Consider the following 17,925-nt stretch of genomic DNA (forward strand, 5'->3'; position numbering starts at 1 on the left):
AGATAGCTTAAGGAGAGAACAGTAAAGGTTTGAAACAGACACAGGCAGAAAAGGAAGTAGATACTGACCAGAAGCAAGTTAAAGAAATGAGTTTCAATTGACAGCTATATGAGCAGCTGATGGATTTTTTTCCAGCTGCATTTAGTAGCCCAGGTAAGGATGTAAAGAAGAGTGATTGCTGGGCTAATTTAGGCCGAAGATTTGTGCAGTAAGGGCAGAAGAAGATACCAGCAAGTTTGGAAACTTAAATATTTTGAAAGGAGAAGTTCTCCAAGTGATGGCAGGGTTTAGATGGAAATGCACTATTGAAATATAGCACAAGGAAATTCAAGTTGTCCATTAAGTACTGCTTGCTCCTTGATAAAATGTTAAATCCTTAAAGATATCAACATGCTTTAAATTTTGCCTTGTCTCTTTGGAATAGAGCAGCCAAGGAGCTGGTGTTGAATGGGCGTCCTCATGAGTGCTGACGTTGTCCAGTCTGAATGTTTGTTAATGAGACTTTTAAGGATGGGGAGAGGGTGATAAAACCAGATGATGTGGGCTTCCAAAGAGGAGTCGTTTAGGAAAGCGATAAAGGAAAATAGTCTGAAGTCATCAGTGTAGAAAAGGATTATGACAACCAAGTTTCCTTATTCCAAGATATTGGGGGGAAGGTGTGCAGCAAGTGGGCAGAGAGTGACATATGGGGAGAAAAATTAGATGCACTTATTTGAGGGGGCTATAAGGAAAGTAATGTTCTTGTGGGAAAGCAGATGAAGAAAACAAGATGTACGATAATTAGGTAACTTGATCAAATTCACTTAGTTAATAGCAAGAGCAGAATGAGAACTCAGGACACTGATACTGAGTCTGTAGTGTGGCCCCTTCTCAATAGTAGAACTTACCAAGCCACTGTTTGATCTGCTACTGTTTCAATGACAGTATAGAGAGCAAAAACAATCCAGTACATCATCCATCGAACCTGGAAATAATTAATTATTGTTAATAAAAATACTAATGAACAGCAGACTAAATCTGCAACTGAATAATTATACATGTGTATTTCTTGATATATAGTATTTGGGTCAAACGCAGAAGGTGATGGTTTAGTTTACAATAGGTTTTGAGTTCTTTATATCACTGTATCAACAGCCTTGTGAGACAAAGAATCAAAGAATAACAAATCTCTGGGGCCTGATACAATATAATTTAGGAATCTAAAACAAAGAATTGGAAAAATAGGAAATATTTTTCTTAACTGGAGGAAAGCTCTTTAGGATTAATTTTTCCTGAACATATTCCCCCAAATTCACACCTTTTCATCTACCTCAGTATATAGACATTTCTGTCTCTCAAGTGGGTTGGAGTTTCATTGAGGATTAAAATCTCTACTCTTCTGCTCAATAATAACAAATACACAATGCCATGGCAACCATGGGCTAGGGACTGTACTAAGTATTAAATATCTGTTGGAGGAGTGACTCTGAAAAATGATATGACTTTGGATGTCTGGAAACCCAAAGAAGAAACTCCATGGTGATGCCATCCTGGAACACAGCCGTTCAGGGCTTAAGGATAAGAGTGACTCATGGTTAACATCACATATATTAATTCATTTAATCTTTACCACCACATTACAAAGTAGGAAATATAATTGTTTCCATCATACATAAGAAAATGGTGCCACAGAGAGGTAAAATGACTTTCTCAAGTTCGGTTTGCTGGGAATGGCTGCCTGGGAATTGATCCAGGCTGCCTGCCTCTGGAACTGGTAAACCAATCATACCATCTGGAGAGAGAAAACGTGAGGAATTTTGGAATGTGGGGTCCAAGAATAAGCACTTTCCTTGTTCTCATACCAACCAGTGACAAAAAATTTAGATTCTTATAAATCGCTAGAAAATTTACCTATTTAGTTTTAATACAGATGCTTGTTTGGGTATTTCATAGACAATATGAAACTGTAACTCAAGTAGCTTTTACAGTTTTCTATTTACATGGACAAATCAATTAAAAATAGCCATGAATAACTTTCGAGGCAATTGTATTGTGAAATATGAATACCAATTTGTTCTAATTTATGAAGAATCCCGAAAGCTTAAAAAAACTGTCCAAAGCAAATAGTTAAGGTACATTATCTATACATGAAATATGAGGAAACTGATTTATAAGATTATCTTAAAATTAAAAAAAAAAAAAAAGGCTTGATGGCTCAAGCCTGTAATCCTAGCACTCTGGGAGGCCGAGGCAGGTGGATTGTTTGAGCTCAGGAGTTCAAGACCAGCCTGAGCAAGAGCGAGACCCTGTCTCTACTAAGAAAATAGAAAGAAATTAGCTGGACAACTTAAAAAATATATATATAAAAAAATTAGCCGGGCATGGTGGCGCATGCCTGTAGTCCCAGCAACTAGGGAGGCTGAGGCAGGAGGATCACTTGAGCCCAGGAGTTTGAAGTTGCTGTGAGCTAGGCTGATGCCATGGCACTCTAGCTCCAGCAACAGAGTGAGACTCTGTCTTAAAAAAAAAAAAAAAAAAAAAAGACCAAATGTTGTCTTTAGTTTTCCACTTTTCAAGATTTCTTTTAAACTCTCACTGCTCCCAATTCCAAGGTTTGTCCAAGTATGGGGATTTTCTTCCAGGGCTAAAATCCTAAGTGTGTCTCTGTGTGTGTTGTCCTTTCTTTCCTCCCTTCCCCTTTCCAACAGGAGTGATGCTATTGTATGAGTTCATTCACTCAGCCTTTCCAAATCCAAACACTAATTTGGTACTTTTACCTCTCCACTGTATTCATAAGGTTATCTTTTACCCTGACTGTAGGCCTTCCCCACAAGAGAAATGAAGAAAAATATGACTGCAAACTGAATAATGTGGCTTTATTGAGCTATAGGGGACCTTGGAAGAGATTAAGCTTTTTTAAACTAAACAATCGTTTACTGAAAAAAAAAAAAAAAAAAAAAAAACTGTAAAAACATTACAAGAGAAATTGTTCCGTTTTGGTCTCCTATTCAACTTACCCCAGGACTCTTGGGGAGCTTCCAAGAAACCCTAGTGCTCCATGTGGTAGAGTTTGAAAACATAATATGGCAAACTCCTCTCACTTAATGAAGGGCCAAAATCAATAGGACATTCCAGCTCACTGAGCTAGGAGATGGCTGAAGGAGGCACCGTCCACCTTGAAGCCTGAACTATGCAGCTTTTTAAACAAGTGGCTGCCACCAGACCAGTCTCTCCAGTTTTCTAGGATTTCCTGGTTCTCTCCCTCTCCAGTGCTCAGCACAGGGATTTCATTATAAACATTATCACCTTCTTTCCCAGAAAAGTGAAGGCTTACATTAGATTTGATCCTCCTCACAGAAAATTTTGGAAACTCTCAGAAAAATTAAAGTATTTAAGTCAATGCTTGTTATTTTTCATTATTTCACATTTGCGACATTTCACAACTGTGATCTTCCAAAGGGTTAACAACTATAAGTAATACTCCACAAATAAAGAAGGCTTTGATTTTTAGTTAAAAAACAACAATTGAACAAACAACAAATTATCCAATCAATAGCGTATTTCTGGGCATTTTCCTGGGATACTGACAACAATTTTATATAAGCAAAATCCCATGGTTTTAATTTGTCTGTAATGAAGAAATTCTTTGACAATTTGCTCTCTTGAACCTATGGATTTTTCATTCTCCTTATCAGAAACATGGACCTTAAATATAGTTGAATTCAGGCAATAATTAAAAGAATGCAATGAGCATGTGTTATACATGGGAGCAACCACAAAGAAAGTTAACTTTGAAAATATATTGCTTCTTTTTTCGATTAATGTACTTGTTTGGTATTTTATACCAAATGATTACTCAGTGAGGCTTTTATTAAAACTATACCTCAAGGCCACTCAGTCTATTGTTTAAGGTTTTGCCAAAGGAAATAACACAAAGAAGTCAAGGTCAAAAAAAATTAAACACATGTGAAGTTAAAATATTCTTTGGATCACCTGAAAACACTGATAACAAAATGAAATATTAATACAAAAAAATTGGTAGAAAAACAATCACATTGCTTATCTTATGAACATATCTAACCAAATATAATAGAAATAATTGGTTTTAAAACATTATGCAAATACCAGTCAGTAATCTAACAGGTGACTTTAATAAACAACAATCCACCTTTTAAGTTAAAGGAAAAAAAGTTCACACTAACATGATGTTTATTGATACAATTTATGTTGTTGGCAAAGTGGGAACAAATAATATTTCTTTCCGGTTCAGAAATGATTGGTAAAATCAACAAATTGCTTAGATATCTGCACAAGAACAATGAGTATGAGAAAGCTGTACCCAATTTTTTCTTAAAAGTCTCTTTGACCCTCAGCAGTCTATAAACCCCAATCCCAGTGGTAAACATTTTCAACCCAGATGACAGTTCATTTTCAGAAAAGGGGCTTGCACTTGTGGGGACGGGGGCTCTGCGGTTAGCAAGTGAACCGGAGCAGGGTTCAGGAATTGAAAGAAGAGGTGAGCAGCAGCAGGCAGATGAGCAGGCTCTTTATTGTGGGGGTGGGGGAGGATGCTGTGCACAGCAAGAACATGGTGAGCACTTATATATGGCTCAGAACAATAGTGGCAACACGCCAAGCGAAAGCATGATTACATGGGTTCACATAGGACATAACACCTTGGTTACATAAGTGTGTTGACTCATGCCTTACCGGAAGGCCGGTGGAAGGCCAATCGTTTTAGTTTGGCCTAAAAAACCTATTGCCTATACAAATGGATTTCCCTTACAGTACTACCAGAGGCTCACAGAGCAGATAGGAATTGCCTGACTACTCTGTAACTCCCTTCTATGTGGCCTAGTTGATGACCATAAAAAGCTGTGAAAGAAAGATGTCTCTTTGATCCCAGAGAACTGAATTCTCCAACAAGGTGAGGATTACACCGATAAGCACTAAGATGAGGAGACACACACATACGCACAGACACACCCTTCGTTTTCATTAATCTTTCTTCTTCTTCTTCTTTTTTTTTTTTTTGGAGACAGAGACTCACTCTGTTGCCCAGGCTAGAGTGCTGTGGCATCAGCTAGCTCACAGCAACCTCAAACTCCTGGGCTCAAGCAATCCTCCTGCCTCAGTCTCCCGAGTAGCTGGGACTACAAGTGTGCATCACCATGCCTGGCTAATTTTTTCTATTTTTAGTAGAGATGGGGTCTTGCTCTTGCTCAGGCTGGTCTCAAACTCCTGACCTCAAGTGATCCTCTCGCCTCACCTCCCAGAGTGCTAGGATTACAAATGTGAGCCACCAGGCCTGGCCTAATTTAGTCAACTCTTGAGGACTCAGGTGGCATCATTAAAAAAAACATTCATTGACACAATTGTAAGTAAACCCTACCTACTTCATGTAATGGGAATAGAAATATGACATGAATATGACAGCCCTGTCCTCAAGGATTTAACATTTTACCAGGGAGAAAAACAGGTAAATAACTATAATTTAAAAAATGTTCTGCTGGGCGCACCGGTAATCGCAGCTACTCAGGAGACTGAGGTGGGAGGATTGCTTCAGCCTAGGAATTCAAGGCCAGCCCAAGCAACATAGCTAGACTCATCTCTTAAAAACAAACAAAGTTCTGCCATTCTGTCTACGTTAGTTACCCTAGTTCCTAGTATGAGTCAAGACGCTAATATTTCGAAGAAAGCTTACAAAAGCGATTAGTGGCCGGGCGTGGTGGCTCACGCCTGTAATCCTAGCACTCTGGGAGGCCGAGGTGGGCGGATCGTTTGAGCTCAGGAGTTCGAGACCAGCCTGAGCAAGAGCGAGACCCCATCTCTACTAAAAATAGAAAGAAATTATATGGACAGCTAAAAATATATAGAAAAAATTAGCCGGGCATGGTGGTGCATGCCTGTAGTCCCAGCTACTCGGGAGGCTGAGGCAGGAGGATCGCTTGAGCCCAGGAGTCTGAGGTTGCTGTGAGCTAGGCTGACGCCACGGCACTCACTCTAGCCTGGGCAACAGAGTGAGACTCTGTCTCAAAAAAAAAAAAAAAAAAAAGCGATTAGTTATAAACCTGTGAGCAACATTCATGAAAACCAATTGATAGTGGTGCACCCCTGAGCTAGCGACAGCAGGAATTGGTGCTACTTGTATGTGAGGGGGGAGAGGAGGAAACAGTTTCCCGGAGTCCAGAGAGGGTAACTGTGGGTGAGCGCTATAGCTCAGGTAGACGGTCACAGTCTACCTGTGGTGGCAGGGAGGGAGCTGGAGAGCGAATACTCTGACCTCATGCTCCTCCTGTCTTCCCATCTTCTGCAGGGCCTCTCCCGGGTCAAACCTAAAGGGAAGCCAGAGATGGTCTAGCCTGGATGGATCAGCCTCTTAGGCCATAAACCAGGCAGGGAACTGAGGAAGATGGAGGGGAAACTCCGCAGGAGGGGCAAGTAGAAGGTCCCAGCGCTACTCACCCTGTTAGCTTTTTGAAACTGTGAACTAATGTAAAATCCTAAGCTGCGCTCTCCCCTCGGCCAAGGGGACCACAGAGAAACCTTAAAACTGAGTTCCCAGCCATGCCTCATTACGTCCCCTCCCTTGCTGACAGCCATCAGGCTTTTTTCCTAAGGGCTGAACAGAAACCAATCTCAGTGATCCCGACCAGCATTCTTTCCTGATAAGGGACACTAACCCTGGAGTGGCTTTAACCAGCCTACGGAGCATTCACAGAGAGGGTCTTCCTGTCCTTGTTTCACCTTTTTGACCTGAGAAGGCCGCCATTTCTGAACATGGACCTCATAAAAGGGCATAAAGCTCAATTGTGCAGGTGCAGGTTTCTCCTTTCATAAATATTCATGAACCCTCCTATAGCTTGTTAAATTTGTATGCATGGCCATCCCGTTCAGTATAAATTCTTGTTGTTCCTGCCTTGAAGCTCCTATTCCCGGTGTCAGGCTGAGGCTCAGTGGCTTTCCAGCCTGTTGGCCACCCACAGGCTGCAACCTTTATGAGAAATAAAACTCTCCTTTCCAAATTATGCACCTCGTTATTTCCTCAGTTAACAAAACATATCCAGAATTGAAGTCATCTATTATCACTTCCACAGACAGCCCCCCAGCCCGGATGACCATCATCTCCTGTCTGGATTATTTCGATAGCATCCTAACCAATCACTCTGCCTTTTTTTAGACTATTCTGAATATAACAGTCAGAGTGTGTCCTTAAAACAGAAGCCAATCATGTCATTCCTCTGCTCAGACCTCTCTGATCGCCCCCCATCAAAATCCTTACTGCGGCCTAAAAAGCCCTGTGCATCTGGCCCCAGCGACCTCTCTGGCCTCACCTGCTATTTCACCTTTCTTCCCCATTCTGCTCCAGCCACACTCACCTTTTTCCTGTCCTTTGTATGTGCTGACATGCTCCTGCCCCAGTGCCTTTTATAGGCTGTTTCCTTGTATGAAATGCTCTTCCTCCAATTACCCATGTGAAGAGCTTTCTCACTTGCTTCAGATTTCTGTTCCAATATTTCCCGTGAGAGAGGCCTTTCCTGACCACCTGTTTTGAATATCAGTCATCCTAACTCTCTCATCCTGCTCAATTTTTCTCTTTAGCAGGCATCACATATCATAGACACATGGAATAAATATTTACTTTTCCCCCTGCCTTTTCCTACTAGAATGTAAACCTCAAGAGGGCAAAGACGTTTATTTTGCTCACTGCTGAATTCCCTGTGCCTGGCACAAAAGGTGCTCCATAGATGCATGTTGACGGATTGTTGAATGAATATGGGGCTGCACATGGCTTAGTGTGCTCCTTTTGTAAGGACTGCAAAAGGCTAGAAAGTAGATAGGAGGTAACAACATGATGAATAAATATAAACTAATCTTTTAAGCGATCCAGTTTTTTTTTTTTTTTAAGGAGAGGGGAATAAAAAATAGCATGAGGCAAAATGAAAGCATGTTTATGTTCTCAAGGATTTAACATTTTACTAGAGATAATGAGATCCAAATTATGAGAAAGCAGGAATACTTAACGGAACAAGATCCTGGATGAGATAGACGAGAATAAGATTAGGAACGTAGATGGAAAGAAGAGTGGGCTGACGAAAGAAGCAGGGATGCATCTTCCTCTGGGACAGAAGGGAAGGGAGACATGAGTGGCTGCGTTGGGAAGAGAGTTGACGGGTTCACAGGTGAGGCTCTCTCCCTCCACCCTGCAGTAGGAGGGCAGGTCAGTTGTTAAGGTTGGGCATGGGCGGGAAGGGGAGTGCATTTGCAAAGGGCAATAAATGTTTAGAAAAGTTGTTTCTAAGGATGGGAAAGGGAGCTGCCTGCGGAACAGATGAACACATGATGTGATCAATGATGCCCTCACCTGTTCTGGGTGTCAGAGCAAGGCTACAGTGAAAGGTCTAGGACAATGAAACGAGAGGTACGGTAGTGACATACTGCTGTCCATACAAAGGCATGGACACAATGACAGAGTGTGTCTGGGAAGTGGCCCAGCAAGGCCTGTGCTCCTTAGCCTTCTCTGCAGGTAGGTGGGGCAGGGTTCAGTTATCACCTACAGAATACAAGGTGAGGCTTTTGAGAAGTGGCCACTTGCTCTCCTCCCTTCCTGCTAGCTGGGATGGCACAGAGCAGAGCAGCTTTAGAAGCTATGTGTTGAAGGTAGGCAGAGGCTGAGCTCTTAAAAAAAATAGTTGCATCAGGAGAACTTCTGGCTGGAATGAACACCTAGCCTGGATTGTTGTGTGAAAAAGAAATAAATTTCTATATTCTTTCAGGCATTGCATTATTGTTGCATACTGTGACCACGGCAGCTTAGTCTAGGCCACAGAAGCAATGGTTCCAGAATTAGGTAAGCATCAGTCATAGTGCTATCAGCTGCCATCTGTGACATGGCTAATGTCCCAGCATGTAGTGACAGGTACTTGTACCACAATGATGGGGAAATGGAGAAGAGGGGTGCCATTTTAAGAAACTCTGGTTGAGATACTCTCAGGGAAGTATTTTGGAAGAAACTGAAGGGTAGGAAGGATTGATGTTCTCATGCAGCACACTGGGGCAGAGGCTGAGGAATACTATTTTAAATTATTGTAATCCTTGGCAAGTGTAGCTTCTCACTGTGTGAATTTATTAGCTATCATCGGCATTGTCAGTATATATGTCTTCAGCAGAAATCCCATTCTACTTTCATTAGGCCAAGAAATCAGATAAATAAGCTTGTTAGAAACAGGTAAGAAGTTTCAAGTAAATATATTCCGAATGGGAGGCCAATAAATAGAGCGCAAAGAAAAAAGTGCATAAATGTCAGAGGGATGACTATATAAAAAAAAGTTGTGTGATGTTCTATTTTGCTTACTTTGTTTTCTTTCCTAAGAGTATACCTAATGGCTAGTACAGTGCCTGGCACAAAACAGATGCTCAAAAACATTTATTAAAAGAATTAATGAACTGGGTTAACTTGGCAAGCAGGACTGTAATTTCCATTTTTTCTAATTATTCAATAATAAACGTGTCTTGAGAGTGGTCACAATGAAATGGCAATGATTTTTCAATTTTGGAGCACTTTACATACTGTGCTTTTTGGGACTAGAGAAATGTGATGAATATTTTAATTTAAAACAAAAAATGTATAAATAAGAATTTTTATTTTAAGAATCCTCAAATGGAATCTTAAAATCATTTAAATATCAAAAAGAATTTATTTTCCAAGGAAATATACTCACAATTAGGCAAGTTCTTTTGAAGAATATGTAGTCATCTGTGATATAAAACCACAGAATCTAAAATTGCAGTCTGGTTTATACAGTGCATGGATCAGATTATCCTACTTAACAAGCCAGCACTTGCTTTATTATTACTCGAAATCCGTAAGGCTTTTGTAAAGCCTTAGCATTTCAGAAATCCAGACAGTCATGTGATGGAGTTCTTAGCTTCACCCTCTCAAAGGAATTAGAGGATATTTAAAGCCTGAGTGAATACTGTAAAATGAATGTACCCATAGGCTAAATTTACTATCAAGAAGACCATGCTCCATTTAATAGGTATGCATTTACCTACCCTAACGCCAAAAGAAAAGTGAGCTTCATTTCATGGTCTTTTAACATTTTTTCAACAAGTTTTTATGATTTATATTCTTACATAAAATTTTTATGAAATTGATTTAGATTCCAGGATAAACAAATAAAGTAAACAGAAAGTCAGCTGCAACTGTAAAATGACCCTCTTGACTTCCATCACAGACACTGAGAGCAATGCACAGGCCCCGAGTATACAAGGGAATACCGTGTCCTGGTGGGAGGCATGCTGCAGTAGACTTAGGAGAGTCATGAATAACAGTCGTAGTATAATTAAAAGATATGTTTCTTGACATATAACTCACTCTTGTTATGCTATGACCAGTGTAATGTTCTAATAGTGACGATAATATGTGAAATGATATAACTGTACTGATTTATACTTGCATGATAAAAAAAAATTAATGTGATGTATTAATTTGATAAATATTCCTTAGGGCCTACTATGGACAAAGCCTTAGATATGAAACAGTCATAAACCTTGATGTCAAGATGCTCCTACACCCAAGAAGCTTTCATGGAGGAGATCAGTGTAAGAGGACATATAAAAAGGGTAAGAATAGGGCCGGGCGTGGTGGCTCACGCCTGTAATCCTAGCACTCTGGGAGGCCGAGGCGGGTGGATCGCTCGAGGTCAGGAGTTCGAGACCAGCCTGAGCAAGAGCGAGACCCCATCTCTACTAAAAATAGAAAGACATTATATGGACAACTAAAAATCTATACAGAAAAAATTAGCCGGGCATAGTGGTGCATGCCTGTAGTCCCAGCTACTCGGGAGGCTGAGGCAGTAGGATTGCTTAAGCCCAGGAGTTTGAGGTTGCTGTGAGCTAAGCTGACGCCACGGCACTCACTCTAGCCTGGGCAACAAAGTGAGACTCTGTCTCAACAAAAAAAAAAAAAAAAGGGTAAGAATAGATGACTGCCTGTACAAAGTCTGATTCAACATATAACTGTTACTATTTGATTACATATTAGATTACATACTATATATTATTCACTGCCTTATATGAATGAAATTTCTTCACTTCCAAAGCAAGCCTTCTCTAATTACCCCTACTCCTTCCAAAGGTCATATATAAACTTTGTGCGCTGTACCTGTCCTTTGTAGCATATCTGTGTGGTTGGTTTATGTAACACCTGCCTGTGCTGTTTGACCGTGACAACGAATAAGGACTGAAATTGTGTCACCCATCATATCCCCAAGCACTTAGCACCCTGTGCCCAAAGCAAACACAGAGGACAGCTTCCACTGAACTATTTTAAATTTTAAGGCCTGGATTGATACAAGATTCCAACAAGTAACTCTGAACTGCCAGCAGCAGTTGATCGTATACAAAATAGTCTATTTTGTCAAAGTTGTTTCCAAAGTTATCAGAGATTAAACAGCTTTCCAACTTCGCTTAATTACATATTCTTTGAATCATAAAGCTATTAATATGGGTCTTTAAGAAAAAATGAAAAATTACATATGCCTAATGATTTCAATTATAACCACACTAAGTGAATCCAGAGCATAACATGCTAAAATGTACTTCACTGGGGAAAAAAAAAAAAACTTCTTTGCTGAGTCTAAAAGAAATAAACACTGCTGGAGTTCAGACCACCCAAAGAGAACTTTATTTTTTGACCATTAGTAGTTATCCACTCAGGTCAATTCACCCAAAACATTCATTCTACACATTTCAGAGACAACACAGAGATCCTCCAATAGAGAATTCTTTAGAAAACAGTACAGAGTTGAGAGGATTTCTCCTGTTTCATTAACATTAGGCAATAATTTGGTTACTTCATAATGATTTTTTTCCCCGATTAAAAATAAAGAGGAACAAAATGTGAGAAATCTCCCTCTTTTATCCAATCCAGATGGCTTGGTTATGGGATTTTTCTCAGAGCTGTGCCAAGTTAGAAGCATGGTTGAAAATAAGTTATTTGAAGTTAAATCCAAAGCGAATAGACTGTAGCTGAAAATAGTTTTTTTTTTTTTTTTTTTTTAAAAAAAAAAGATAGAGCATGTGTTGGGGGTAAATATGTGAGGTTAGGATTGATTTGGCTTCCTCAACTTTGGGGTGCTTCTTCCCCCACTGCACCATTTGAGTGTGATTTAACTTTGTGCAGCTCCCCGTACTCGGATGATTGGGAGTCACACTTTTAGATGCCGAACTTGCAGCAACACTGTTTACCTGCAGCTTCTAATTATCCCTGCCAAAGTCCTCACAGTAGCTCTGAAGGAGAAAGCCACACATTATGTAGATGTACCTGATGTTAGAGTGAGTAAGAGTGGGGCAGATTGTCAATAGAAATGGACACGTCTGCACAATACTGTATTATCCTTCGTGCCCATGAATCACAGAAGCCCCACGAATCTCCTCCCTGACCTCAGTAGAGTTGAGGAACTTGAGAAAAGGGAAAGTACAGAAATGTTTAAAAACTAGATGAAATTAATTAAAAAAGTGTTGAAAAGAAGATGAAAAAAGCAGGAACTGTTTAAGGGAACTGTTCCCAGGAGCAGAATTTAGGAAGGAATGACTTCTCAGTCCCAAAATAACTCTCTCCATCCACACTGGCTGAGAATTCACACTTCACTTTTTATATTATTTAAAGTTCTATTGATTTATTTGGGATAAGCATTTGGAGGAGACACGGTTCCCTTTTAACAGGACCACATGGAATTTCTCAAGATTTTAGTATGGGGAAAAGACTATTCAGATAGAGAAGAGTAAACTATTAATAAATGGCCATCCTATTGGTTATTCTAGTTTCCATCCTGAATTGTCATCCTACTTCCTTCTTTCCCTTGGTGTTCCCCAAGCCTGGGCCTATTACATTTGTTATTTGAGGCATTCCCAAGGGTGTTCCTCATCTAACTTCACAAAGTCGATTCCATCTTGCTACTTCTACAGGTGAACTAACCTAGCCTCTGAGAGATTTGCTTCCTTCTCCAGGTGACTGGCAAGGCCATGGCTGATGTAGTAAATGAGAAAGTCCATTCTTCAGGTAAGACACCACCTCTATATACGACTGTAGTTTTATGCTGTAGTCACAGCAGCACACTTTAAACATACAGAAAACATTCAAATGGCAAGAACGAGCCCTTAGAATACTAGGACCACATGGTCGTCCAGAGAAAGCAAGGACTCATAGAATAAAAATTCCAGGAAGAATAAATCCCCGTCACGACTGAGAACAAACATGTGTTATCAAATTACTTCTCAAATTGCATGTGCAATCAACCACACAGACAGAAGGTTCACATTTGGGTGAGTGGAGGGGGATGGGGGAGCAACAGAGCACAGGGCACTCAGGTTAAGGAAGGACTGCCTGAGGGCCACAGTGTAGGCCCTGGGTAAACAGTGAGAGGAACAAGTGGCTGCAGAGAGGTGCAGGAAGAAGGGTGGATGATTCTAAATGGAAACTTCACTAACAGAGACTTTTTGTCTGGGGCCAGCCATAAAACATGGAAACCAGAAGGAAGTCAGACTCAATATCCTTACTCCTTTGAGTGTATTATATGGTTAATTTTGCTAAAATATATTTTTCTATAATATATTCCAAGTTGTTAATCAAATTACACACGATGATTCTTAAACAAACTATTTGTTATTTAGTGCCTATCCGCATATGTAAACTTATTTTTTTTTAAAAAGTTTGCAGTGTGGTGAAGGGCTTTGGCAAAGGACTGCCTGAGTGCCATGATAAAATAAGATACCACTTAATTAATGGTTTTCAACTTGGCTGTGGATAAGAATCATGTGGGAATTACAAACAATTATATAGATTCCTAGTCCCCACCATCACGAGGTGCAGAGAGAGGGCAGCCAGCTGTTTAAAAGGCAAGCTCCATGAGTGGTTTTGAGGTATAACCACAGTTGAGAGCATGCACAAAATCCTTGCTATTTAAACTGTGGTCTGTAGACCAGCAGCACTGGCATTACCTGGGAGTCTGCTGGAAATACCAAATCTGAAGCCCAGGCAAGACCCACTAAATCAGAATCTGCATTTTAACAAAATCCCAGGGGGAGTCATGTGCTCATTAAAGTCTGAGAAGCACTGCAGAGGGAGACTGCTCTGTGTAAGTTCTGATAGTATCGACTAGAAGGAGGTGGTACCATTAACAAAGGTAATGAAAGAAGAGCCTTGGATTTAGAAAAAAGACAAACTTGGTACTGTGAGATAATTTGTGCAATGTAAACATTTAAAAGGTACCCTTATTTTCATAACACTGTTTAGGCACATCAATCACTTAAAAAGAATACCAAGAAATTAAAAAAATAGGAACTGGGCCTTTAGCCCACCTCTCAGGGGCATTGTTCATGATCATCAATTGAGCAAATAAAAGCTTTGGGCAAAGAACCCAGGGAAGGGTAGCCTGGCAGCCTCTTCTACCCCAAAGTTCCATGAGAAATGTCCCTGTTGTCTACTCCATTCTAAGAGCCCAGAGTTAACTCGATAAGATTCCCTCCCTTCTCAAGAAGGAAATGCCCTTAGAGTCTCCTAAATCTGTCTCCTACAGGGAGAATGTAAGAACCTTGATGCGTAAGCTGAAATATGTTAAGCCTTAATGTCAATGGCAAAAACTTCCCTGGTTGGCTCCAATGATTTATTCTAACAGTCTTTTAAGGACATAACAATAAAATAACTGAAATGTTAGATCTTCATTTAAAAAACGACCTGTTGGAAACCTTTGGAAGTTACTATAACATTATAAAATATAAATTACTCAACTTAATCTATTTCTGTGACTTTCAAGACCATTTGTAGATTTTTTACATTTTACCTGCAGTGTTTGGATCTGTACTTTAATTTTAAAAATGTATTTATTGTGATAGCCAGGAGATAGACAAGATTTAAGATAAATATTTACACCATGTATTCAATATATTTTTAATTTTCTGTAGTTTTTCAAAAGAACTTCATCTTTTTACATTACTGTTACATTTCTGAAGTAACCTCTTTCTCAAATGCTTTTTTTTGAGATGGGGTCTTGCTGTGTCGCCCAAGCTAGTCTCGAACTCCTGGCCTCAAGCAGCAATCCTCCTTCCTCCACCTTCCAAAGTGCTGGGATTACAGGTGTGAGCCACAGTGCTCGGCCTTAAGTGCTTTTAAAGTTACATGAAGTTTTAGGGAAAGATTTATTTCTCTTATTTAGCTAAAATGTTCAGGAACAGCTCTAGCTTTTATATTTTTAGGAGGACCTTTCACAGTGTGATGGCAATCTGGTTGACAATCTGATTATTACAGCTGTAGTTGGTAAAACACTGTATTTCTAAAATTACTTAATGGAAAGATGATGTACATGTCTGAGCATTCCAAAGGCAGATCCTGGTATTGTGTGAAAGGAGAAATTTCTCTGCATAAATAATGTAACCTTTAGCTGAAAAGAAAAAAAAAAAAAGTCAGGTATATCTGATATTATTAGAAAATATTCCATTATTAAATGATAAAAATTGGAAGTAGTTTAATATTTTCTTTGTCACTTAACCCCTTTTCCTGTTTCTCATTTTGTCAATCCTTTTTCTACTCTTTCCCCTATCTTAGCTATTTCAAGTGTTTGTTTTATTAAACTTAGTCAAGGGAACAGCTTTTAGGTACATCAATTACCCTGATTTTCTGTTTTTACTTCTTTTGCTTTTATATTGCTTTATTCATCCTACATTTCTTACAGTTTCTTTTAATTTTAGTATTTTTCTTGCTTTGTGAGTTGAATGGCTTCTTTCCTTTTCAAAATAAAGTCTTTTAAATCCAGTATGTTCAAAAATATACATTGTGATATGTCTTATTTTAATTTTTGAATTAGTTTATTACTGCACTTTTGATTTCTCTTCTAATCAATGATTATTTCTACTGTTTGGAATTTATTGGGGTTTTCTTCAAAGCAGTGAGGTTATGGTTTCTGAACAAAGGGAAGGCAAACACTGGCTGCCTCTGAATGCAGTTCTCTCTGCAGTGAGGGTGGTGGCAGTTGAGTTTTTTGGTTAATGTAGCTTTTATGATTTTAAGCTGTTCCATCACTAGGGATTAGGGTGGAGGTGGCTAGGCCTCCCTCCAATTTATTTCTTAGCAACATTTCCTTTAATGGAAATAACTGTTTCTGTCTCTGTTTTAAAAATCCATTCCCATTGGCACTACAGTTGGGAAAATTCTTCCTAGATTTTAGCAAAAATCTGACTTAGCCTCTTTGGTTTAAGCGTTACTGTGAGAATTTTTTTCTATGTGTATGTTTTCCAAAGCATTTTCATTGGAAGCTAGAAAAGGACAGGCAGTTGTGGTTGGCTGGCTACCTCTTGGCATGAAACTGTGGAAATGCTTCCAGTTTACTTAATAAAGGTCAGGGGTTACTTTAATTCACATTCTAAAATTTTAAAAGGAACTATGTTAGGCATTTGTTTTAAGTCCCCCAATTATATAATCTTATTCAAATTTAATGCTTGGTTCCTAAAGTTGGATCCCCTCTAGTGATTCTGAGGTGTTCTTAAAAAATTGTTTTTAGAAAACATAAGGAAGAGTATAACTCATTTGATAATATTAACAATTACTTCACCAGTGAAGTTATATATTATATGTATTATACATAAGCGTGACACATCAAAAATTAAGTTTATAAAGATAATTATCACCTAATTTACTTTAAGTAAATTTAAGTACTTTAATTCATTAAAGGGTAGTGAACTATTTCACATACATTTAAATCACAATTTTATTTATCAGAACCTGATTTTCAAACAGCTATAACTCGAGATAAGGTATGCGTGTATTCACTGTATGTCAGCTAAAATTGAATTTTAAAATTATTTTCATGAATTGAAAGATATGACAATATGTATTACTTTAACCCTATCTCCTATGTGAACACATTTAAAAACCAACGTTAATGATATAAGTCTTATGTGATATCATGGGATAATTCCACTACAACTATCCCACTCCGCAAAGTCAATCTGGGTAAAGATGGTAGACTGTACATATACACGTAATTCCACTCCCTCTGCAAATCAATAGTAAACAACAGTAAGGTGATTTGTTACAAAGGCATAAGCCCAGAAGAAGACAGAAGAGAAGTGAGCATCAAAATTGTGGAGCCAGGAAGCAAACAGAGGAATAATAACTGACTTAGGAGACCTGAGAAAACTGAATAGTAAGCTAGCAGTGGGAAAAACTAGGAAGCAACCCAACTTCACACTGCAGAACTCACCAAAAGAATTGGTGGCGCAATTCTTGGTCAGAAAGGGCTAAAAATAGGAAGGACGGCTGTGTGTCTGCTTAAGGAGCAGGAAGCCTCTCAGAGGCCCTCCTAATCCAGCAGCCTGGCAATGTCCCTCCTTCCCCATGGGAACCCCCATGGTTATTCTCTGCATAGGGTGAGTCAGAGGGCCTCTGCATTTGCAAACCTCTGGCACAGCTACAAGTGTGGCTAATAGTGATTAAGTAAAAGTTTAGAAACTGAATGTTGAGAGCCCCCAAGCCTTATTCTCCCACTAGGATGCTGGCAAGCAAGTACCTTTTAGAATGGAAGAGTCTCCCCTGAGGAGTCTGACTGGCACAAGAGAAAATGCCTAAAAATATTGATAATTTTCCCAGGAAGTGGTTGTCATGGGTTGAATGATATCCCCCCAAAAGATACGTTAAAGTCTGCTATGGACTGAATTATGTCCCCCCAAAACTCATAGGTTGAAATTACAACCCCCAATGTTTGGAGATAGGGGCTTTTAAAGAGGCAATTAAGTTTAAGGAGGTGATAGTGTGGGGCCCTAATCTGATAGGGCTGGTGTCCTCTTATGAAAGGGCAAAGGAGGAGTCTCTCTCTCTCCATGTGTCTACAGAGGAAGGGCCATGTTACAAGCCAGGAGGCCTCACCAGAAACCAACCCTGACAGCATC

General features: G+C 39.4%; 1 protein-coding gene across 1 annotated transcript in view; it reads right to left on the minus strand.

Annotated features, from left to right (window-relative positions):
• Window positions 1-17,925, minus strand: part of REEP3 (receptor accessory protein 3) — a 93,102-nt gene that overhangs the window by 23,886 nt on the left and 51,291 nt on the right. Inside the window, exon 3 of the mRNA XM_069459850.1 lies at window positions 888-964. Within this exon, the coding sequence (XP_069315951.1) occupies window positions 888-964 (77 nt within the window). The remainder of the gene's footprint in view (window positions 1-887; window positions 965-17,925) is intronic.

Source organism: Eulemur rufifrons, chromosome 28, assembly GCF_041146395.1.
Source record: "Eulemur rufifrons isolate Redbay chromosome 28, OSU_ERuf_1, whole genome shotgun sequence".
Lineage (NCBI taxonomy): Eukaryota > Metazoa > Chordata > Mammalia > Primates > Lemuridae > Eulemur > Eulemur rufifrons.